General features: G+C 37.2%; 1 protein-coding gene and 1 pseudogene across 1 annotated transcript in view; both read left to right on the forward strand.

The window, feature by feature from the left end:
* The window catches only part of LMNB1 (lamin B1), a 44579-nt gene extending 20104 nt beyond the window's left edge, over positions 1-24475 (forward strand). The window contains exons 3-11 of the mRNA XM_006913337.3: positions 591-718; positions 3650-3820; positions 5229-5354; positions 10518-10738; positions 11523-11748; positions 13333-13437; positions 16460-16579; positions 21319-21426; positions 23943-24475. Of these exons, the coding sequence (XP_006913399.1) occupies positions 591-718; positions 3650-3820; positions 5229-5354; positions 10518-10738; positions 11523-11748; positions 13333-13437; positions 16460-16579; positions 21319-21426; positions 23943-23984 (1247 nt within the window). The 3' untranslated portion in view covers positions 23985-24475. The remainder of the gene's footprint in view (positions 1-590; positions 719-3649; positions 3821-5228; positions 5355-10517; positions 10739-11522; positions 11749-13332; positions 13438-16459; positions 16580-21318; positions 21427-23942) is intronic.
* LOC112480871 lies at positions 16730-16845 on the forward strand (annotated as a pseudogene).
* Positions 24476-24603: the final 128 nt, after the last annotated feature.

Raw genomic sequence — 24603 nt, forward strand, 5'->3', positions numbered from 1 at the left:
TGCCGTACCTGTCCTAACTGCTTGATTGGTTTTAAAAGTTAGATTTTAAAACATTTACTAATTTGTTTTTTTTTTTTTATGGCTTATCTGAAAGATAGTCTTGAGGTCGCTAACACACAAAGTGCCTTCACTCTTCATCATATCTTGATTATGCAGATCTTGTTGCTGCTCTTCTTCCTCTCTGTTGTGCTAATACTCATTCTGTTTCTTGCTCTCAAAGCCTGTTCAATTATTGTACCAAAATGTGAGAGGTAGGAAGAGAGTAGGTGTCATAATGGTGCTGTGCACACAGGAAGAAATGAAAGCAGTAGCTAAAATCATTGGTTTGAGTTTTGAAATGTAAGTCAGAGGCCTCTGTTCATTCCCTGTTGCCACTTACCAAATTTGAGAGATGGTTTCGATGTGGCACTCTGAGGGTAGGACCAGCAATTGAACACTAGTTCTGTTTTAAAGGTTATAATGAGGGGCTCTCAGACATTTGTAAATATATAGAAGTTGTAATATTTGACTTGATTCAATTTGTAGATGTCAGTTAAATTCATTACTAAATGATTGCCATATAATTTTCATCAATTCTTTTTCCTTATGTTAGTTGGAAGCCTCCTTAACTGCTGCCAAAAAGCAGTTAGCTGATGAAACTTTACTTAAAGTGGATTTGGAGAATCGCTGTCAGAGCTTGACTGAAGATTTGGAGTTTCGTAAAAACATGTATGAGGAGGTAACTATGTATAATTTTACTCTTTTGAGAAATGGAGGGGTTCCCCCTAAACTTATAACTGTAGATATAAAAATTGCGAGAAATTTTGTAGGTAAATTATTCAAGGTACTGCTGTGAAAAGGCTGCATATAAGAATTCAAGCCTTTAGGTTAAACATATGATTTTATTACTTCATCTGATTTATAAAGGCTTGGTCACAGCAGTTAATTACTGTCAATCTGTATAAGCATTTGTATTAGTTATCTATTGCTGCCTGACACATTACTCCAAAATTTAGCAGCTTAAAACCATAGACCTTTATTATCTCACAGTTTCTGAAGGCCAAGAATCTGAGAGTTGCTTGACCTAATGGTTATGTTTCAGGGTCTCTCACGAGGTTATAGTCAGGCTTTCAATCTGGGCTGGAGGGACTGCTGCTGAGCTCATTCACAGGCTGCTGCCAGGGTGTGCTAGTTCAGTATGCGCTTCTCCTTAGGGCTGCCCATAATATGGCTTCTCCCAAGAGTAAATGATGAGGGAGAGAGTGCAAGACAGAAGCCTCATCTTCTGTAAATTGATCCCTAAAGGGATATGCCATCACTGTCCATCACACCACACCATCACTGTACCATACCAACCATGATACAGTGTGGAGACTTTACACAACGGTGTGAATATCAGGAGGCAGCAACCTTTGGGGTCCATCTTGAAGGCTGGCTACCTGCAGCATTTATAGTTATATATGTATATTTTAAAATACCATTTATGAGCCTTAACATCTGTGATCAAACCTTGGGGGTTGAAGGCAGCAACTGTTGCCAAAAAAGAGGTAATAAAATTAAAGGGGAATGTATATTTCTCAAAATTGAAGAGGGTTGGAATTAACCCAATGTGAAGAACTTGCATTTAAATACTTAAATGCTTTTAGAAGTAATATAATTTTGAAAACAGTGACTAGCAGTGATTTTAAAATAAGAACTTTTTGTATAAGTTAAATTTTTTTTAAACGGAGAAAAAAATAATAGAAATCTGACCATTTTTATAGTAATATAGTATTAAAATAGGTATCAGTGCCATGTGCACTCACTGGACAAGCAGTCACACTTTGGACAACTCTCGAGTCAGTTTCTTATTTAAAAACGAAATACCAAACCTGTTTTTTTCTTCAAGGAGTGGTATGAGGATTAGAGTGGAATATTGTGTGCAAAAGCTCCTTGTAAACTATAGTAATTGCTGTCATATATTGTTAACTACAGTTTTACTTCGTAAATGGAGATATTTTTATATTAAGTTAACATTTTTATTTTGTTAAAATTGTTCTATCACTGCTTAGTTTTCTTTTTAATTTTTATTTTTCAATTACAATTGATGTTAAATATTATATTAGTTTCAGGTATACAGCATAGTGGTTAGGTAAATTTATATAATTTATAAAATGATTTCCCCCACTAGTCCCTACCTGACACTATAGTTATTATATTAGTGACTTGACTATTTTGTAACTACCAATTTGTACTTTTTAATCCCTTCACCTTTTCACCTACTCCCCCAATCCCCCTCAGGTGACCATCATTTTTTTCTGTCTATGAGTCTATTTCTGTTTTGTTTGTCGTTTATTTTGTTCTTTAGATTCCGCATGTGTGGATTTCTGCATCTTTACACAAGGAGTAGGGTTTTTTTTTCTAAGTCATTGACTTTACACACAGTAATAAGTGAAAAGTGGCATCAATAAAAAAGTAATTTAATATTTTTAGAGTGGGTAGCATCTTTAGAGGTTTGATTTTTGTTTTTATTGAGAATGAATTTAAAATACATATATTTTAACATGGAAGATATAATTCTACTCAATAAATATACCTATGTTCCTTATTAGGAACAATTAAAGGGGCAAGAAAAGGAAGGAGAAAACCAGGAAGAAGAAGAAGGGAGGTAGACAAAGGGCAAAATTATTAGTAGGTGCTCAACGTTTGTTGAACTAAAATCTTTCATTTGCATGTTTTTCACTTTATTAAATAGCTGTGAGCCCTAGGAGGTTAATATGAGAACTGGAATTTGAACCCGGTTTTCTGATTCTGTCAAGTGCATTTTCCTCTGCAAAGAACTGAAAGAAAGATGAGGAAAGGCATAGAAAAAGCACATGCAGTAAGATGATACAGAAACAAGATCTTCAGTGGGTTATATCTCCCTCTTGTGGCCTCTTTAATTATTGCCGTTAATGACAGGTATGTTGTAATTTCAAAGCTGGAAACTTGAATGGAAATTTTATTCTTGGACTTGTGTTCCTAGCCATTCTAGTTTTGGATAGTTCCTTAAAACATAAAGCGAAGGATTCTGGCTATATTTCTATTTTTTAGTAGTGAATTGTCATATGTACTTGAGATAGTAAAGTAATACTGTTAATAAAATTCTGTATCAATTGATATTGAAACCTTAGCACCAGCTCTTAAAATAAGTCATGTAAATTAGCTTGCTATGCCTACTATTGCATCCTAGTATGTTAAAGAAAATAGTTTTATTATACATAAGTCTCCTAGTTGACGTCCCAACAAGTTTAACTTTTCATGTGGATTTTTTTCAGAGACATCCTTAGGCTTGTCAGTACAACAAGTTTATAAAAACAATTACTGTTCAGTGTGCATATTTATCCATGATTGCATGGTACTTTAGTAAGTCTTCCAGGCCATTCCTTGCCGTCAGAAAAATAAATAGCCTTGCCACTAAAAAGAAACAGAAAATTCCCAGGGCTTGAGATACTGCTATTTCTGTCATTAGTTTCATTTCAAAAGTCTTCTCATTTGAAAACAAAGGCAAAAAAAGTGTCTATTCACATGCCTACCCTAGGACAGACATGAGGAAGTTGGTGTGTAAAGCTTGAGGTGGCTCTGATGTCACTCAGACTTGTACCAGTGCAGCTATGATAAGTAATTTGGTTTCATATTATTTTTTTCCTAGGAGATTAATGAGACCAGAAGGAAGCACGAAACTCGCTTGGTAGAGGTGGATTCTGGGCGTCAGATCGAGTACGAGTACAAGCTGGCTCAGGCCCTTCATGAGATGAGAGAGCAACATGATGCCCAAGTCAAGCTGTACAAGGAGGAGTTGGAACAGACTTACCATGCCAAAGTGAGCAGCCTCTTCTGAGGACTGGTTTAAACTCTTAGCCATTATTTCACAGTCATCCTGAGGAACATGAGCTGATGTTTGCATTGTTCTAGTTGTTAAATGAATTCTCCTAGTCTCCATGAAAATAGAAAATTGAGTTTTTAAAAAGCAGATGTCTATAAAGTAAATGTTACTGGAAACTATTCAAAGAAAGTAGGGTTATTCTAATTTTATCTGAGCTAAGGGTTTATCTTTATACCATTGATCATTCATGTCATATAATAGTAGTTAAGCCCAAACCATGTGAAAATGCTTTTCTACTACTAATAAATACTAATCATGCTGTCCTGCACATCCATTTAATAGTTAATTTTCTGGACTGCATTTAATTTTCACTTGTCATTCTTGTACATAGGTTGTCACCACCACACTTGGGGCTTTTTTGAACAAAGGCCAAGTGAAAGGCTCTGATATTTCTTCCTCTGCCACAGTTATTCATTTAAAGAATATTATGGAAACTTCCCACTTGTATAAGCAGATCATGCAAAAAACTGTAAAATCACTGAGTACAGGCTTTCTTAGTAAATGATTTTACCCCAGTGTGTTAAATGTTACATGATTTGATTAAAAAGAATTATTGGTGGAGGGCTTAGAAACTTAGAGCCATAGAGCTGTTGAAAAATATTTTCATTGCAAGGCCTCAAACTGTTCGTGTTGCTTTTATTTAACCCATTTCATAGTAATTGGCTGGAGAAAGGGAAAGATCTTTTAAACTCTACATTCAATTGTCTGACATTTGTTCAGTGCTAGGCATTGTGCTACGCCTTGAGGGAGCTAAAGTAAGGATTGGTGAGTCACATAGACAGTGGCCTCAAAGGGAGAGACAACATACAGAAAAATGTGCCCGAGACACACGCAGAACTGAATGTTATTGGCTTTCGGGGGAACCAGGGTATCATTTCTACCTGAGGAGCTGTTTTTTGCTTCTGAAAGGAAGTGTTTCCATTTGCTTTGCAGTGATCTATAGATTAGTACTTTCTGCTTGTTGCTTTATATTCTATATGAGATTTGGTGGGTTAGGGACATGTGATGTTTGTTTTCTTGCAAACATCACTGCCGTTAAGTTGTTAACTGCCGACTCTCCTTATTAGCAGTATTATCTGAGACATTAGAGATATAATGGTTGAAATATTAAAGTAGTAAACTTTGGGTAAAGACTCAGGTATATTAGCATTGTTATAGCTCATACATTGAAGGACTACGTTAATTCATCCTACGTCAGCCTGCTTCATGATGCTTTTCCTGTTTCATCAGCCAGTTACCAGCAGAACTTAGGTTTGAAATGAAATACCTTCAGATGAATTTGCTTCCTTCTTTGTTTGTTCTAATTCACTAGATAAGACTGACTATGGTTTGCTCCTTCTTTTAGCTCGAGAATGCTCGGCTGTCATCAGAGATGAATACTTCTACTGTCAACAGTGCCAGGGAAGAACTGATGGAAAGTCGTATGAGAATTGAGAGTCTTTCATCTCAGCTTTCTAATCTACAGAAGGAGGTAAGTATCTTCTCCTAAGAAGAATCGAAGTTCAACTTGAAAGCCACTTCCACCACAGTAGTCTACCTGCTTTGCTCTTCCCAATGCCACTTTTCAAAGAAGGCAGTGTTTTTCTGCACTGTGGTTTCACAGTGCTCCTCAGACTTTTTTCATTTTGCATTGTATAAACGTCTTCCAAGCAGGAGACTATGATCCCTAAATGAATAGATTATCCAGAGCTAAGGGAATTGCACTTGAGGAAGCAACCTGCCGGTTTATCTCCTGGCCTGACCCCGGACCCAGGTTTTCTGGCTCATCCAGCAGCCTCATCTCCACACAGAGCTCTTCCCAACATACTCCCTTTCACCATCTCATTTGGAAACCACAATGAAGAAAACATGCAAAAATTCTTTGTGAGTGGTAAATGATTTATGTTTCTAGATAAATTCAGTACATGAACTACTTAATAATTAGTATCTTAGGAAGTAGTATTAATTTGTGTATTAGTTAAGAATTTAGTGCCTCGTTCATTCATTGGTACACCAAAGTGATAAATGACGACATTGCTGGTTGTGTTAACTAGGTGCCTATCTTTACATAATGGTGCATTCAACATGCGGCTTAAGCAGGTGTACACACTGTTTGAAATCTGTTTCAATCTAAGGGTGCTGTCGTGGATGCAAAATACATATACCACCATATAGATATTCATAATGTTTCACTAACCTACTCTGTTCACCTTAATTACTTGCAAAGTAATTTCATTCAGCTTCTGTTTTCCTTAAGGGAAGAAATTTTATTATTTAAAATTTTCCTCTTAAGAATAAACTTTATTTTTTTGGGCGGTAAGCTTTTCTTTTTATTTTTAGTAAAATATTTTTCTGATTATGAAACTGAAGACATTGCAGAAATTTAGAAAACAAAGACAATGAGTTACATAAAATAGGGTAATGAAAAAATTAAAGTTGAAGCTTTTACATTGCCTATCAGTTGCATTTCATTGCTTACAATAAATTTAAAAATTATTTAGACCTATTTTGTCCTGATAGTAGTATTTTGAAGTTTCTCTGTAACACTGAAGCCGGAAGGGTCTTTGAGCTCACCCAGTCTGACCTTAGACCTAGGCGAGTTTATTGACTCGTGAGGCTGCACACTGATGCACACTGGTAGGCGGGTTTCTCTCCTAGTTTCCAGTTTTCACTTTACACCTCACTCTCCTTAAAGATTTTCTTGTAGGAATTTAACAGATAATCTCCCCCACCCCCCATCCCGCCATTATAGCTTCTTAACAGCCACTGTTCTAAAAATAGGCATTCTGTTCTTACTCTGAAGTGACATTTACTACTTTTCTCCATTTAATAAATTATATTTTAGTTATCTGCTTTCCTTCAATTTTACATTTCCCTACCTTTTTATTTAAAATTTTTAATTTGGCTGCTGCTTAATCCTGATGATGCTAGGTACAGATGTTTTACAGATGGGACGGAGACTTGTCTGTGGTTAGTAGTGGCAGGCTGTGAGACTTGTAGCTACGTGTTCTGACTCAGGTTCAGGGCTGTTTCACTGTGTGCAAGTTCATTGCTATCCTTGCAAGTTTTTTTTGTTGTTGTTAACTTCAGTTTAGTAGACTTTAAACAATGTTAGACAGGACCTGGGGGTTTCCAGGAGCTAACTCCTTAGGAAATAGGAGAGAAGCATCTCCTTCAACTGGAATAGTTTTAAATTTCTCTGTCTTACGTGGGACTGGGAGGGCAGAAAAGTGGGCTCCTTTGCTGAATTTATTACTGGTATCAGATTTTATGATAAATAATATATCTTGAGGAAATCTATTAGTTGATAAATTTTAGCCTTAGATTATTTAAAAAAAGAAGTAAGCCATCTGTCTCAATATTTTCCTATTGTATATCTTAACAGCATTTGTTGTTGAGTCATAGCAATTTCATCATGTTGCCTCTTAGGCCATAGAATTTCCTTTTGGTTATATGACTCATGTTAATGGAGTACTTCTTAAATTTTACTTAAAATTGATATAGCCGATGTTAGAAAAATTTTTGAATGATACTGTAGCATTTAGAATTAGGAATTTCACATGTCACTAACAGTATTTATCATTTCTATCTAGAATTTTTACTTTGTCCAAATTAATTGGTTGCTCAGAGTCTGTTTGGCTTGTGGGAGTCTTCAGAGGCACTTAGAAAGCACCTCTAATTTTTTGTTTTCCTAACACCCAGCCTCTGGAAACTTCTGTTGTACCTAGAACATAATAAACTAGTACAATAAACTGTTACATACTATAAAATTAAATAACCAAGACCATTAGGAGTCGTTCATAACATTTCAGAGTTAGAGGTAGGATCTTACAGATAATCTAGTCGGACATCTTTGTTTTCCAAATGTGGATAGTAGTTTAGTGAGTGCCAGGAGTCTCATATGTAGTTAATGGCAGAACTGGGAAGAAGAATCTAGGTCTGTCTCTCATGTTGCATTCTGGTTTTTTTTACTACATAACAGATGTAGTACAGCTATTTAAAATACGATTTAAATATTTCTATTTAAATACAAAATGATTCACAGTAACCTTAAAATTTTTTTATACCTACATTTTAATTTTTCCTTCTTAAAGAAATCTGGCATCAAAGACAGACAAATAGGCACACTTTGGGGTTTCCAAATCTAGGCTCAGAGTTCTCTTTGATTCTTGGATAGTTTATGTTTCTCATCAGCTCTCCTTTAGATTCGTCCTTGCTGTCCATTCTGTCTACCTCCCACAAGGGAAATAAACCGAAGAGATTGATTGAAGAGGAGACATTTAAACTTATATATTTTTTCTTTTGGAGGAAAGAAAATATAAAGCCCAAGAACAAAGAATTTCTCAGTTTATAGCATGTTTTTTTGCAGATGCAGTTAAATGCAAGTTCTTTCAGGCAGAGATTAGCTTTAGTATCACTCTTGAGATGAATGCCTGCTTCTGATATGGAATGTCAGATGCTACTCTGAACTATAATTAATTGATTGATTGGTTATTTTGTCAACGACTTTTTTATTTTGGCATAATTCTAGATTTATAGGAAAGTTGGATAGTACATAGAGTTCCCCTATCTTTCTCGCCCAGGTGTCCCCCATTTTTAGTATCTTATGTTATCATGGTACGTTTGTCAAAACTAAAAAGTTGACATCGGTGCATTACTATTAACTAGACTCTAGACTATTTGCATTTCACCACATTTCTTGTTACTGTCATTTTTCTGTTTCAGGGTACCACATATCTCCCTAGTCCCTGGTCTGTGACAGTTTGTCAGATTTTCCTTGTTTTTCATGACCTTAACAGTTTTGAGGAGGACTGGCCAGGTACCTAGTAGACTGTCCCCCAGTCTGGGTTCATCTGGTGCTTTTCTCATGGGTTATCTGTTTTAAGTGCCCTTCTTGACACATATCAGGGATTACATAACATCTGTGTTACATTATTTGTGATGTTAACCTTCATCATCGGTTAGGGTAGTGTTCGCCAAGTTTTTCCACTGTTCAGATTACTATTTGTCCTTTTCCATACTCTGTTCTTGAGAAGCAAGTCACTAAGTCCGGTCTGCTATTAGGGCAAAGGACAGGAATTCAACTTCACATCCTGAAGGGAGAGCATCTACATTTATTAAGTGGATTTCTTATGTAAAAGTTTTTTCTTCTCCTATTTATTTGTAAATTTATTCATTTATTTGTTTATTTCAGTATGGACTCATGGATATTTATTTTCTACTTTGGGTTATAATCCAATGCTACATTATTTTATTGGCTCAGATTGTTCTCACTTTGGCCATTAGGAGTTTGGTCAGATTGGCTACCGTGTCCCCCTGTATTGGGACACATCTTTACTTTCTGATACTCTAAGATGCTCCAGGCTTATCTTATATTTTTCCTGCTCCAGCTCTAGAATAAACCATTTCTCCAAGGAGCCCTGGTTCCTTTTACTGGAGAAAGGTATATAGAAATTGAGATCTGGGCTTTCAGTGTGATCACTGGTACTAGGGTGTCATCGCTTCTAGGCCCTCTTCCAGGCAGAGCTAGGTGATACATGGATGTATGCTAACCCATGTTTGTACACTTACCTGTTTACTTATATTTACATTAAACTAAATACCAGTTTGTGCTGATGTTTCGGACTCTAACCCCATACTACAGGGTTCATTTTAGGCTTCCTTTCTCGCTTATCTGTAACTTTTCTCTCTGAGAGTAAGAAACCTGGTTTCTACCATCCTGTTTACTGATTAAAACAGTTTCAAAGTTTTTAACCCAACCCTTGTGAGAAATAAATTTATTACTTAGGTGTAGTGTTTCTGCACAATGTAAAGCTCCTTTTTGTCTCTAGCCTTCCAGACTTAATTTTTGCACAGTAGGGTACCCTTTCTCTCCTGCTCTGATCCTAAGCTATCCATCAGTCTTTTTGAGTTGATTACCTTTGTCATTTTCGGAGGCAACTGAGATGAATTCTGTCTTGGAGAAACGCAGAATAATTACCTAATGAGTCACAGGTTTCTAAGATGAACCTTCTGGTATAGGATGTGTGATTTCTCACTTTTTAAATATTAAATATATAATTTTTATATTTATAACAATATTTATAGACCACACCGTATTGTATAGTCTTCGTGTGCTAATTGAGCATGGAGAGAGCACAGCAGTCCTAAAGGGATAACCATAATCCCTTTTTTTCAGTTCCGAATAGTTTTCAGCAATTCTGCAAAACATACCTACATTTTTTTTTCTTTTGTCAGTGAGTTTCTTCTGTCAGTGAGTTTCCCATCTTTTTAGTTCTTTACTTTTGTTAATTTGTATTTCTGAGCTAAAAGGCTTGTAGGGGAACCAGACTTTTATTAAAACCACAGTTTCAAAATGTTTTATATTGGCCAAATGCAGAAAAATTATAAGTACATTTATGACACTTACGTTTGATGAATACATCTTTTTTTTTTAAGTCTTTATAAGCCAAAGCTTTCCTGTGGGCTGTATTTTATATTGGAGGAATTTTAGTATTTAATTTATTAAAATCAAAATCTCTTGAATTCTAATGTTAGCCGTTCCTTAGTTCTATTTCCTTTCCAGTCCAGGAAATGGTTTGTGGTTTAAAATAGCTGCCTTGTGCGAATATGGAAATGTTCCTAGAAAGTAAGATATGTTCCCTTGAATCTGAAGTCTAGAGCATGTTTGGAGAGGATTCAAGAGTTGGAGGACTTGCTTGCTAAAGAAAGAGACAACTCTCGGCGCATGCTGTCTGACAAAGAGAGAGAGATGGCAGAAATAAGGGATCAGATGCAGCAACAGCTGAACGATTATGAGCAACTTCTTGATGTAAAGTTAGCCCTGGACATGGAAATCAGTGCTTATAGGAAACTATTAGAAGGCGAAGAAGAGAGGTAAGTAACAGCTATCACCTACTTTTAGTCTACTTTTTGCCCCTGCCCTTTTTATTTAAAGAAAAGTATATAGGATTGTGTTTTATTTTAAAACAATTAAGGCAACTTTAAATAATTTCTGTCATTTCTTTTAAAACCTAGATGTGGAGGTAGGTAGTAATAGATCATATTTCTACCTCAGCAACAAAAATTGTTGCTCAAGCAATCTTTTTATTACTCCTCCTACTACTATCGTTATTATTATAAATTATTATAAATGCTGGACTGCATCAGGATGGATTCTTTCATTTGAGATTTTGAATGTTTTGATAATTTAATGTGTTGTAAAATATTGGATTTGCCGAAAGACTTCATACTTATTTTTCAAATCTGGTTAGTTGTATAAATCCTTTTCACCCTTTTTCTCAGAAAAAGTTCCAAAGGAACGTACACTGTGTTTATAATTTTGTAAAAAAGAAAATGTATGAAAAGATTAAGGTAAATATACTAAATATAACAGTGGTCATGGTAGGGTGATAGTAGATGGGTTGGTTTCCTTCCCTGTTTTGCAAACCTTCTGCATTATGGTTTTATTCTATTCCTAGGAAAAACATTCAAATTATTTTTAAAAAGAAAATTGAAGGGTGGTATCCTAGTTATCTTAGTTAAGATGTGTATCAGCTTTGTCTAACATCATCAGTAATGTTTTGCTTTAGAAATGCATGTGCAGGATAGCAATACCCATTTTTTTAAGGGAGGAGGGGCATATGTTTCATAAACGGAATATTTTATTTTTCCCATGTAGATTGAAGCTTTCTCCAAGCCCTTCTTCCCGTGTGACAGTATCACGAGCATCCTCAAGTCGCAGCGTGCGTACAACTAGAGGAAAACGGAAGAGAGTCGATGTGGAAGAATCAGAGGCGAGCAGTAGTGTTAGCATCTCTCATTCCGCCTCAGCCACTGGGAATGTCTGCATTGAAGAGATAGATGTTGATGGGAAATTTATCCGCTTGAAGAACACTTCTGAACAGGTGAAAAACAGACTTATTTCTTTTTCCAGCAAGGCTTTGTGGACTGGTGTATATCTTGCCATGTAATAACTCCTTAGCCTGTATTTGGATTTTGTAGTCTTCATGAAATAAGAGTTTCCCTCCTTCTCTTTACGCAAATTCATGAAGAAAGTATAAATTAAAATAGGAGGGGGAAGAGAAGTTGGTGTTCTTAGTGGTTTAAAGATTATTTTTGTTAGCCCGTCTTTACAGAGCTAGGCCTTTTTCCTCACGCCTGGTCATTTTGTCACAGTGGCTTTCCTAAGGATGAATTGTTACTCCCTGCCCTAGCCAGATTTGTGAAAAAGTTGAAGTTTGGGTATAAATGGTGGATATTCTTTCATAGCAGTTAATTTCATGAAAAGAATATGAACCAGACTCAGATATATGCAGGGAGTGTTTTCTCTCTACATGAATGAAGAAATGAATGTTAATGATTTAATTTATATCAAGAATAGTATGAAGCCCTGTCTTGAAATTATTTAAGAGTAAACATAAAATATAGGGAATTCTGAAGTTTTGAGCTGGGGCTTTCGAGAGCTTGGTAGTGAAGGTCCTCCCTGACCTAGGCATCACGGAGCTAGGGGCTGTGAAGGGGTGTGAGCCGATGTAGAGGGAGGCAGGTCTGGGGGTGCAGTGGGGATGCAATGAGATGGATGTTACTTCCGGAAAAGTATGTTCAGGATTTGTCAAACGTTGTTTGTGGAAATCACTCTGTTTCTCACCAGAACTATTAAAAAATTATCTTGCATGTGCATGAAGAAATAATTTGATGGGCAAAGGAACCCTAGCAAGAGAGTAGGTTCTAAGCCTTCTTTGTCATGACTTTAAATGTTGAAGAACAGAGTAGTGTACTGCTTCATTGTTATAGTTTGGTAGTTTTTCGAAAGGTGTGGCAGCCCCGTTTGGAGCTATTCTGAGGCTGGCTGTCAGCCTGGTTTATTCTTGTCTTTGAGTTGGAGAAGGATATAAATTAGTGTAGCTAATTGCTTCAATATCCTGTACCTTTCCCAGGTGTCAGACAGGCCTGTGCGGCTTGGTGCCTAGAGTTGTTAGCTAGCACTTGGGATTGGCTCATTGTGTCATTGACTCTTTTTGAGCCCCTTATGCTTTAAGGTAAGAGTTAAATGGGCAGAAGTGGTACAGATGCAGAGTAAAAGGGATACAATTTTCTTCCTTCTGTGCTAAGCTTCTGTGCCTGTATTTTAAAAGCTTAAAGTAATAAGTATTAGATGTTTATATGACAGCTAGATTGTGTTGTAAATTTAAGACTCACCTGATTCAGCCATGAACATGACCATTTAATTTGGTTCACATCCCTTTTCTTCTAGTTTTGTCCCTTTAAAATTAAGTACCTTAATAATTCAAATTGCAGCATTGTCAAAGTTACTGTTTTGCAGAATGACAAAGCCATGTTGTTTTTTTTTTATAATAGGAAAATATGAATCATAGGAAGATGGCCATAAAGCTATTTTAACTGCCTGTATTGATAGGTTAATTTATTTGATTATTCCATAACTTTCTGTATGTTCAAAGTGACCTTCTTTTATTTTGTTCTGTCAATAGGATCAGCCAATGGGAGGCTGGGAAATGATCAGAAAAATTGGAGACACATCAGTCACTTACAAATATACCTCAAGATATGTACTGAAGGCAGGCCAGACTGTTACAGTAAGTGAATTTAGTTATCATTTAACTTCATTGTCTCAACTAACAGTTAAAGTAATTCGAGAAAATTTTTGACTTAAAGAGAAGCATTTTAGAAATGACCTTTAAAACATCTTTGACATTACTAGGGAATCACATGTGCTATTAAAGATTTTAAAAGTTTTATCTTATTGAGAGTGGTAATTGTATTAAAAGTGAAAAAATTGACCTATGAATTCTTTTTATTTTGTATACTCTGGTAGATATAAAACAGCTGTCTCTTGACTGACAATTGTAGCCCAGTGTTAATTCGGGAGATACCGCTTGACAGAAAGAACAGTTTGGGAGACAGTCTGTTAATGCTGGAGTATACCTTAAAGCCATAGTCTTCAGCCTTAGATGAGCATCAGAATCATCTGGGCAGTGTTTTGCTGTCCAGGCCCCACCTCACCCTTAGTTACCATCTCTGGTGTTGGCATAGGGACCTACGTGGTGTTGGCATATTTTGGGGTTAAATTACTAAATTCATTAGGTGCTAGGCACTGTTCTAAAGAGTCACTTCTTTAAACATAATATTTTAGCAAGAATAATGTGATTTTTACATAGTATCTAAGGGTCTAGATTTACAGAGGTGGGCAGTGTGCCATTGGAGTCTATTCTGAGTTCCAAATGATTCTCTGTTGCTATGTTCTGAAATACAGAGTCTTCAGTAGTTACTAAATATCATTTGCTCAGTTTTTGGAGAAGTATGCTTTGTTGAGCAAACACAAGGTTCCTCTTAGTAAGTAGATTTAGCAAACAATAAAATATGTTTTGATATAAATTTTAAAGAAGTCACTGTTTTCAGTCTTAAAGAATATAGAGATGACTCTTATCGATTCCTTTTAAAAAATATTAGACATGTTTTAATTTTGACTGGTACAACCCTCAATATTTAAGAGCAAAGGCTCAACAGGTTAGAACTTCTCTTTAAAATAGTATATTTATAAAGCTTGATGCCACATTGTGAGGATATCAGATGCTAATTTTATAATAATAGGTAACAATGGGAACAAATAGACTGACTTCATTATCCTTAGTAATTTTTCCTTAGTAATTAGTATAGTGAGAGAAAATTGCTCAGTCTTATTATGTGTCTTACAGAAGCTGCATAATGTAGTGCAAAGTGTCTGACATTTCAATTCTGAAGATTCAGATTTGAGTGTACTCTCTACTCTCTAAAGTAATGTGAAACCATTATGCCAATCATTTGTTTTCCACTGGATATAGTTCCTCGGGGTCTAAATAGATATATATTCTATAGGTCTAGTGGAGAACTCAGTTATCATATAAAATAATGTAATGCATTTTTTTCCTTTGGTAACCAGCATTAAATGTGATAAAAAGCTCTTTGGAGCATGGTAGTGATAAGTAATTGTTCTGTAAAATTGTACAAGGCAGTAGCAAAGATGACTTTAAAACTTTAGAATGGAAATAAGAGAATTACATATGTAATTTTAAAAAGTAAAGATGTGAAATTATCTTTAGTACAACATTTTATTTACCCCACTATATCTAAAATATTATCATTTCAACATGTGATCAATATAAAAAAATTATGTCAGATATTTTATCTTCTTTTTTTTGACCTGAGCCTTTAAACTTCGATATCCTTACAGCACATCTCAAATTGGACTAGCCACATTTCAAGTGCTCACAAGCCACATTTGGCTACCATATTGAAGAACACAGCTCTAGGACATTTTTGGGGTTAAATTACTTAGTGAGATGACTGACATTTTACGATTATTATTAACGCTAAACCAAATACATGATTCCTTATGGACTAGTGAAAAGTATTGCTTGAAATTAGGAAAATACTTACATTTCATATAATCTGAAAGTCTACCCAGATCCAGTTCCTTCTTTCAGTGTTGTCCCAGTAAATGCTTGATACCCCTTTCTTTCCATTTATCATGCTGGTGGGAGATCTGGAAGCTTCAAGTGACCGTCTAAGGAGGAAGGGCTCTCTCCCAGTCAGTTAAGTCATAGATACTTCTTTCTTAAAACTTTACTGCCTCCACCATCTCCAATCTTCCTTTTGCCATCATAAAGCCCTTTATACTGTAAAACAATTTATGGGGTAAAACACTTCATGTGATCTTTTAGAAAGATCAGGGCCGGTAGTAGTGTTCCTATAGATGAGGACATTGAGCGTAGGATTCAAACCTACGTTTTCTCACTCTAAAGTTTTTTTCGCTTTACCCATACTCTTCTGCCAATAAATACATTAAAAATATGGCAGAATTTCTATGCCGATGAGATGGGAAACAATTATTTTCTTTGTCTTGCCTGTTTCAGCAGCAGTCATATTATTCATTGAACTGTGGGTGGTTTGTCCATTTCCTGTATTCTTTTTGGAGTTTAATCTCAGATACTCCATGGTATTGTGATACACCATTCCTGGTTGGAGACATACCAGTTTCTGTAAGAATATTCTAGATAGGCTGTCTGCTGCGATAGATTTGAGAGAAGTTAGTCATCTCCACATTCTTGCTATATAGGTAGCTGGAGGATACTGTTGGAGGGTGTAAGAATGTGCCCTTAGCGTAGGATGGTCCATAAAATCCATAGAAAAATAGAACACTAACAGTGAGAGCTAATATTCTCTGAGTGAGCTAGCCACTCTGTGTGGGTAATCACTTGTTCTTCACAACATCTCACATGTTATAGGTACCATTTCTGTCCTATTTTATGGACGACAGAAGTAAGATAATTTTCTCAAGTCAGTTGCCATGTAGAGGAGCTAGGATGTGAATGTGGGCAACTTCACTTCAGAGCCCTGTGTGTCATCATTTTCATTTATCAGATAGAGAAGCTGAGGCGTAGATAAGCTCTGTGGGTTCTTCTTGACACGGCTAGTTAATATAGCAAGTCTGAGGGTAGGACACAGTTCTGAGACTTTAGAATCAGTCCTACAGGTGTTCAAATCTCATCATAATGTTGTTGTCACTGGCACGCAGGATCGCTAGCCTCTGAGTAGACTGACGTTTTTTCTTTTTTCCAGATCTGGGCTGCAAATGCTGGTGTCACAGCCAGTCCTCCTACCGACCTCATCTGGAAGAACCAGAACTCCTGGGGCACTGGTGAAGATGTGAAGGTTATATTGAAAAATTCTCAGGGAGAGGTATGACCATTTTATTAGTATCACTACAGTGGGTGGCAATTTCACTCTAAAGTTCATCTGGCGGATGTGGTTCCATAGTGTAGTGGTTAGCACATCTGCTTTACACACAGAAGGTCCTGCGTTTGCGCCCCAGTGGACCCATGGTCCATGGTCTATGGCCATGCCATCCTGAACAAGCCCGATGTTTGATCTCGGAAGCTAAGCAGGGTTGAGCCTGGTTAGTACTTGGATGGGAAACCACCTAGGAAGACCAGGTGCTGTAGGCATAAATAATAATAAAATAAATAAATAAAGTTCATCTGGCAAGTATGACTTCTTTGCAAAACTCAGACTGAAATATGAAGTAACTGGTTAAATCAGACCAAGGCTGCTGAGTAATTCAAAGCTGACTTCAGATTTTAGGAATGAGTATAAGTGTATCGTAGAGTACTGCTTGCTAGTTCAGCACCTTTCTCCACTTACACACTGGCTTTGTGACTTTGGGCTAGTTCCTTCACCTTTTTCTTACTTTAAAATAGAGATAATAAGACAATATAAATGAGATAATATAATGAGAATAATATAAATGAAACAATTTTTGGAAGATGCTCGGAACAGTATCTGGACTCTTATTAAGTGCTTATGTTGTTAACCTTGTGACTAGCTCTCAGAGTGTTTGCGAAACTCTGAGTTTGAAGATTGTGGAGTTTGAAGATCTGCTTGATGTGTATGTTTTCAACATGTCAATCCTAGAATTCTTGTCAAAGAAACTTACCTACTCCACTGTCACGTAAAGGTACCATGGTGCCCCCACCACCCGCACACCCACCAAGAGATAAAAGTTTCTGTAAAGAAAGGCGTGGTTGCGGGTCTAATCGCTGTTCCCATACGGATTCCTCCCCGCTCCCACAGTGCCAGGTGCACGGCCCTGGCCAGGCTGTCCTCTCTCACCAGAGCAGTATGTACATTGAGGGCAAGGACTGATTCTGGTTTTTTCCTGGCAGTGCGCCTGACACATAATAGGTATCCACTTAGAATTTACTGGAAAAATTTTTTAAAAAATCAAACATGGACTTTCACTTAAAGTTCAGAGAAATCAAGTAATTAACAGCATTCATTACAGGGGGCTGAGATATTTGCATAAGAAGTCCAGTCCCTGGCCAACTTCTCGTCTTTCCTCCCTGTAAACATCTGCTGATACTTAGGAATTCATTGTCTACTGAATGAAGAGTGTCCCTAATCTCAGAGTGAGACTGAAAATGAAATGGCATCTGACTTTTTCTCTAGACCTCGGTATAGTAGTACAAGGTTTTGGGGTGCACCTGGGGAATTCGCCTCCAAATACTCGCTGGGTTCTCAGGGTCGGGAAGTGTTCACAAATGCCTTCAATAAGTCAGAAACTTAGGGGTGCTGGGTCTTCCTCTAGTTCTCTGTGCAGAAGCCCTGACTTGCTTCTTGCCTGTGGCACTTTGGAATCCTTCCCACCTGTCACCCAAGTGCCGGCATTAGCTCCGAGGCTGGTAGAGCCCCTGACATCTGAAGTTGGCAGAGCACATGTCTCTGTCAGAACATTGTTGTGAGTGGTAATTCGCTCAGATCGTAAAACAGATGAAATAGGCGTTTGTGAGCCACGGAATCTAGTTGCCATAGCATTTTTTTTCTGAGTGAAAATGTGTTCCAAGTTAGAACTAATAGGAGGATATTTGGAATGCCGCAGGGTTAAAAGCACACACAGTAGATACAGTGACAGTGGGAACAAAGTAGATACCACGACATGGGACATGTCTTGTTGTTTTACTTGTGACGTCCCATAAAGCTAACTGAAACTCAGATTTCCCTTCATAATTCAGACCACTGACTGTCAGATTAGTTGGTTGGTTTGTCTGTTCTTTTAACAAACTTCGACTTCCTCTTTGCTAGGTCCTATTAAGTAAGTGACTTTTAGGAGTGAGGAAAGTATTAAGAATATAGTCTTTATTTATTTCTGTGATTGTCAGATGACTGCTTTTGGCATTTGTTTATTTAATTATGTAAGACCATATTTATTAGTAGGTCCCAGACCATATTTGCAAAAATCTATAATTACCACCAAAAAGACCACTTTTCTGTAAGATTGAAAGTAATTGGCTTAAATCGGCTTAGTTTTTTATGTATATTTTCTTTTTGCTGAGTTGTTGAAAATGACAAAAAACCTAATTAAATTGGGTTTAAAATAATTGGAATATCTGGTTTCACAAAACCAGAAATCTAAAGATAGTGGTAGTGATCCATTGGCTTACCCAGTGTCCTCAAGGATCTCTCTGCTCTCTCTGCTGTCTCTGCTTCTCGTGTTGTCTCCCTGTTGGATTGGGGAGGGTGGCCGGCGGCTCCTGGAGGTGCATAGCTCCCGGCTAGCTTCTTGTGGGAAAGAGCATCTTCCCCCATGAGGTCCCCATCCTTACTGTACCAGCTTGGGTCACATGCCCACCTCTAAACCAATTCCTGGAGCCAGGAGGACAGAGCTAGAGCTTGAGCCTTCTTTCTCCCTCCACAGCTGGGTCACACTTGGCTCCTTGTGACACACCTATCACATCTCCGTGGGGAGAGATAGGTACCCACGTGAAACTGGGGGCTCTTCCTGGGAGATGAGGGAGGGGGTACTAAATGATTAAAAACAGCAAATGTCACCATGGTAAATAAAACAGTTTTGTATGAGTAAAATAAAAAATAAAAGCGTCTCTGTACCTTCTAGAATATAGGAATAACTGAAACTTTTGTATATGGAAATGATTAGTTAAGTATACAGAGATATTGTAGTTTAACAATCGGCTCCTCCATTCCTAAAAACCACTCTGATTTGTAGCATGTAGTACTGATTTCTGTGGTGTAACTACTCCTACCATGGTGATTTAAGGCCACCAGTGCGCCATTACTGAGCCCAGAGTGGTAAAGAGATGAGCTCATTAGCTGGTCCCAGAGTAGATTTAGATGGGTGTGCCTTCATGTGCCCAAGGCCTTATCGGGGCAGACTGATAATGTATTTTATATAGAGTCCATTTACGTGGGCCTTTCAGGGTACTTGGTAGGGTTGGGTATCTTGCTGAGAGGAATTTTTTTAGTAAAGACACTTACCTATTGTACTTTGACTAGTAACAGTTTCCTGGGCTTAGCTTCCTAACAACTTTTTGGTTCTAAGTTTGTTTTCTTATTTTCTTTCTAAAGTTTTAGACATTATTTAGCTCACTCATTTTCCATATAAGCTTTCTGCATTAGAGTAATTGGTTTTTAAATGTTCTTAAATGAAAAGTGCTTAACCACAGGCTTACATTAAAAGTAGTTATGTTGAAGCGATTAATAATTAATGAAGTTGGGCAAGTTGCTGCTTTCTAAGCTTCTCATTTGAGGCTAATAGTCTTAAGTTGCATCACGAGCTAGCTTTCTTTAAGAGCCCGTTATAAGGTGAGAATTCTGTAACAGATTTTCTTTGACTTCCTCCCCACACCCCGCCCTGCTTTATTTTAAGATGAGTTGAGGAAAACTGGATGGGTACCTTGAGAATCTTTTCTGTTTTGTATGCCACCATCCCCGCAAATCGATATCTGAGTTCAAAGAATTGTAATTGATCCAAGGGTTACATGCTTTTTTTTAGGGGTAATTTGGCTAAGGCAGGCTGGTTGATATTTGTGAAATGGCTGTTTGTGTGTGTTAACAAAGACCGAGCTCACAGAACTGAAGTTTCCAGCTAAATGAGTAACTCAAAATGGTCCATCTTGGCCCTACAACAATTACCAAATTCCTCACAGAATACCACTGCACTGCCTTACTTCATGCACAGAGTATATCTACGTGGACATTTTAAAAATTGAAGTCTCATTTCTATGACACTTTTGGTTTTCTTCCTTTGCCCTTTTAAAGTAGCTGGTCTGTTCAATTTCAGATAAACTTTTACTGACATTATTTTAGTGTCTTCCTCTTCCTCTAAAGAAAGGAGTTATTTTTCTTGAGAGACCTTAGGACATGGTACAGAGTAAAATTAGCTGCTCAGTAGCACTGTCTAGGACACTTGTGTACTTGATGCCAGATCATCAGGTTAGCCTTGTGCTTACACGAAAACACTGCTGCATTGTGCAACTCAGCATTCTCTACAGGAAAGTCATCTGTATTTGAGCCTTTAAGTAGAAAATGGAAATGATTACTTTGTGTCCTGCCAGTGAATGACAGGAGATGTAGCTTATGTGCAAGAGTAGCACCCGTGTGTAAGTAGGGCTTATGTGTCTTGGTTAAGAGGAGCCAGTTGCTGAGGGAATGAAAGGAGCTTGTCCTTTTCATCTCACTCATCAGGTGGTCCTGTTGTCACCGTGGTCCCTGAAGATCACAGCAGTTGGCCTTCAACTTCATTCAGCATTTATTTAGCACCTTGTCTTTGCCAGGAACCTGATAGCTTTCCTCTGAATTTATGTTGAATGTTATAAGAATTTAGTGTGCCAAATCATTTACAGAATTCTTAAGTAACAAAATGGGATAAAAAGCAGTAGAAACTTCTCAGCAGGTATTTCAAATTGGATACCAATAGCTCCCCTGCAGGGAATATTGAAGATCTAATTAATGCACAAATTCCTGCTCAGTAGTTAAAGCTACTGATTAACTACTTAAAAAAAAAAAAAAATCTCTGATGTAGGAATGCTATTTCTTAAACTTAAGCAAAGGAATGGTTTCCTTCCCCCTAACCTTTGTGATTTTAAATGTGGCTTTAACTTAAAATCAAACAACTCTTGTTTTAGGAGGTTGCTCAAAGAAGTACAGTCTTTAAAACAACCATACCTGAAGAGGAGGAGGAGGAGGAAGCAGCAGCTGAAGTGGTTGTGGAGGAAGAAATTTTCCACCAGCAGGTATTACTTTAATGTTTGTTTTAAATTTTACTAACAATTAATTGCATGAAAACCAAAACTAATTGTGGAGTTTGGTTTTCTTCCCCTATTGTTTGATGAACCAGATCCATGATCTACACGAGTTTTTGTTTTTCCTTAGATGATATTCAGGATAGGTACTGGAAGAGAATGTTAGCACTCCTTAAAAATTTTTTTTTTCTTTATATCAAATTTCAGTTTTGCCCTTTGTTTTATAATGTGCGTAATGTGTTCTCGTGGGACATGTATGTCGCTTATAAATAAGTATATACAGATCGGTATGCATGCTCAAAATTATTTACTCTTAAGGGTTCTGTGAGTTTAGATCACTAAATTAGAGCAAGCATCTGCATGTAAACTTAAAAACTTAAAAAAAAACAAAGCAATATTTAACTTCTGCACGAAACAAAATTACTGCTGTATTAAGTTGCTAATCATCTAATTGCAAGATAGATTTTAGCTGATGCGTGGGCTTTTGAGAACCCTTGAAATAAAGAAGCTCCACATTTAATTTTAATTAATTAAGTTGGAATTATTAATAACTAATGAGCCTTCAGTTTATATTCTCAAGCTGTTTGATTCTCATCATTAATCAAAATTCCTATCCTTGTCCTTAGAAGACTTTGTCTCTAGATTTAGAAATCTGTTTATTTTGTTTCATTAGCCCCAGTCCTACTCCAAATAAACATTATGTTCACGTTTACCTCCCATGGTTGAGAACCATGGTTGAGGTGGGTTATATGAGGTAGAATGAATTTTTGGCTTGGGTACTTCCTCATATATTTTGGAGGAATATTTAAGAACAGATACTTTAGACTTGGCTTTAATAAGAAACAAGCATAGGATCCATTTCCTGCCCTTATTAGAAGCACTATTAATGACTAGAAGTAAAATAACCATGTAAGATGTCTCGAGGTGCCAGACAGGTGGCTCAGATCATGAGTTCTAGTAAGTCAGATGCTGGAGAAGTCACCAGAGCAGTAGAGAAGATATGTGGGAAATGTGCTGTCCAATATTTTGAAGGATGGGCATTTATTTGGTTATGAGAAGGCAGATGATGGTGTTCTGAGGGTGATTGAATTATCTGTTGTTACATTAACAGACCACCCTAAAACAATAATTTCTTGCTTCCCATGATTCTATGGTTTGACTGTGCTAAACTGGGCAAAATTTTTGCTCCACAAATGGAGACTGAAGTCAGTCGTGCAGGTGCATTCAGCAGAGAGCTTGGCTGGGGCTAGAATGTTCTCTGCATCTCTCTCCATGTGGCTTCCCATCATTCAGTAGTTTAGCTCAAGCTTCACAACATGGCAGCTGGCTTCCAAGAAAGTGAAAACAAAGAGCGCTAGATCTCTCAAAGGCTGGGCCCAGAAATGGCAATGTCCCTTCCCATATTCCCTTGGTCCAAGTAAGTTACAAGGCAGCTCCAGTTCCAGGGGAGGGTAAACAGTCTCCACTCTTCACTTATGGGAGGAGTGGTAACGAATTTGTGAAGATCTTTAATTCATCATAGGGGATATGTCAAGACTTGAGCACCAAGTTAGTCCATTGTAGGGCGCGTGTGAGAGATAAACGAAGTTGGAAGGTTGGTGTTAGGTTGACACAGTCTGGAATGCCTAGGCAAGTGGTGCTGCACACTTGGGTGCAGAGGAGAAATTGAGACACTCTGGAATGGAGATTGCAGACCCTGAGGGATTACATGAATGGAGATTCATTAAGGCATTAGTGGCTGAACCTGAGGGTGAGAGAAGAAAAAAAGTTAAAGATGTGTGGTCTTTAGCTTTGGGGATCAGAGAAAATAATGACATCCAGGTTCAAAAGAGGGAAGATGGAAGGGCACATCAGCTGGCTTGCCTTCATGTTGTAGAGAATGAATCCAGTGTCCTTTCGAGTTGATGAGAAGTTTTTTTGGTGACCTTCATACTTGAGGCTGAACCTCATTTTACATTCAGGATATGAGGGTTGAGGATCCAGCCAGCGGGTTCTCTGATGTGTTCGTTAGGAATGGAGTCCACTTATCTGCTCTTTCCTAAGTTACAAAAGGAGGTTCACGAACAGTGGTTTTCAACTTCAGTTGCACATTGGAATTACTTAGGGAGCTTTACAATTTTTTTTTTTTAACTCTGTCCCTAGCTCTGTCCTTAACGCTGTCTGTAACCCTCGGAAGCTTTACAATTTTATACAAATAGATACTCTTCCAGTTAAATGAGAAGTTATCATTTAATTGACCTAGGGACCTAGATTAGATTCCCCCCACCCCCACCCCCCACCGAAGCTCATCAGGAACCAAGTGTGCAGCTGGAGTTGAGAATTGCTGTTGTGGAATTTGTTGGAGTTTTAGGGGGAGGAAGTCCCTTAGAGATGGTTAAAAAGGATAAGTGAGAAATGATGGGGGTCCATTTGAAGATAAGTAATATGGATTTGTACTATTTGTCTTATTTTAAAATACTGTGATCCATTTTCTTAGCGCTAATTTTTCTTTCTGTCTTCCTCATCAGGGAGCCCCGAGAGCATCCAATAAAAGCTGTGCAATTATGTAAACTTCTCAAGTCAACTGTCTTCCTCAAAATAAAGAAGTATGGTAATCCTTACCTACATACAGTGCAGAGCCTTCTCAGAAGCACAGAATATTTTTATATTTCCTTTATGTGAATTTTTAAGCTGCGAATCTGATGGCCTTAATTTCTTTTTTTGACACTGAAAGTTTTGTAAAAGAAAGCATATCCATACACTTTGTTGCAAGATGTGAATTATCGACACTGAACTAACTGTACTGTTTGGAAAGTGTCCCTCAAACTTTTTGACATTTTTTTGTATTTTTTTTTTTTTTAAGTTCTTATGAGAAGGGGAGGGGGAGGGTCAAGAAACCACTGTGTGTCCGGGCATAATTTGAAGATTGCTCCATCTAGATTAGCAATCTGCTCTTGATCATTCTCTGCTATATATAACGGTGCTGTGAGGGAGGGGGAAGCATTTTTCAATATATCGAAATTTTGTACTGAATTTTTTTTGTAATAAACAATCAAGACTACAAAAATCTTTTTTTTAAATAGAAAAGAGAAATTTTGTAAGATGGCAATATTAACCTAATCATGTAAGCACTCTAGATGAAGGATTCCACAAAACTTTGTTTTATGGTTACTTTTCTTAGATTCTTAA

This window comes from Pteropus alecto, unplaced genomic scaffold (genome assembly GCF_000325575.1).
Source record: "Pteropus alecto unplaced genomic scaffold, ASM32557v1 scaffold20, whole genome shotgun sequence".
In the NCBI taxonomy this organism is placed as follows: Eukaryota; Metazoa; Chordata; class Mammalia; order Chiroptera; family Pteropodidae; genus Pteropus; species Pteropus alecto.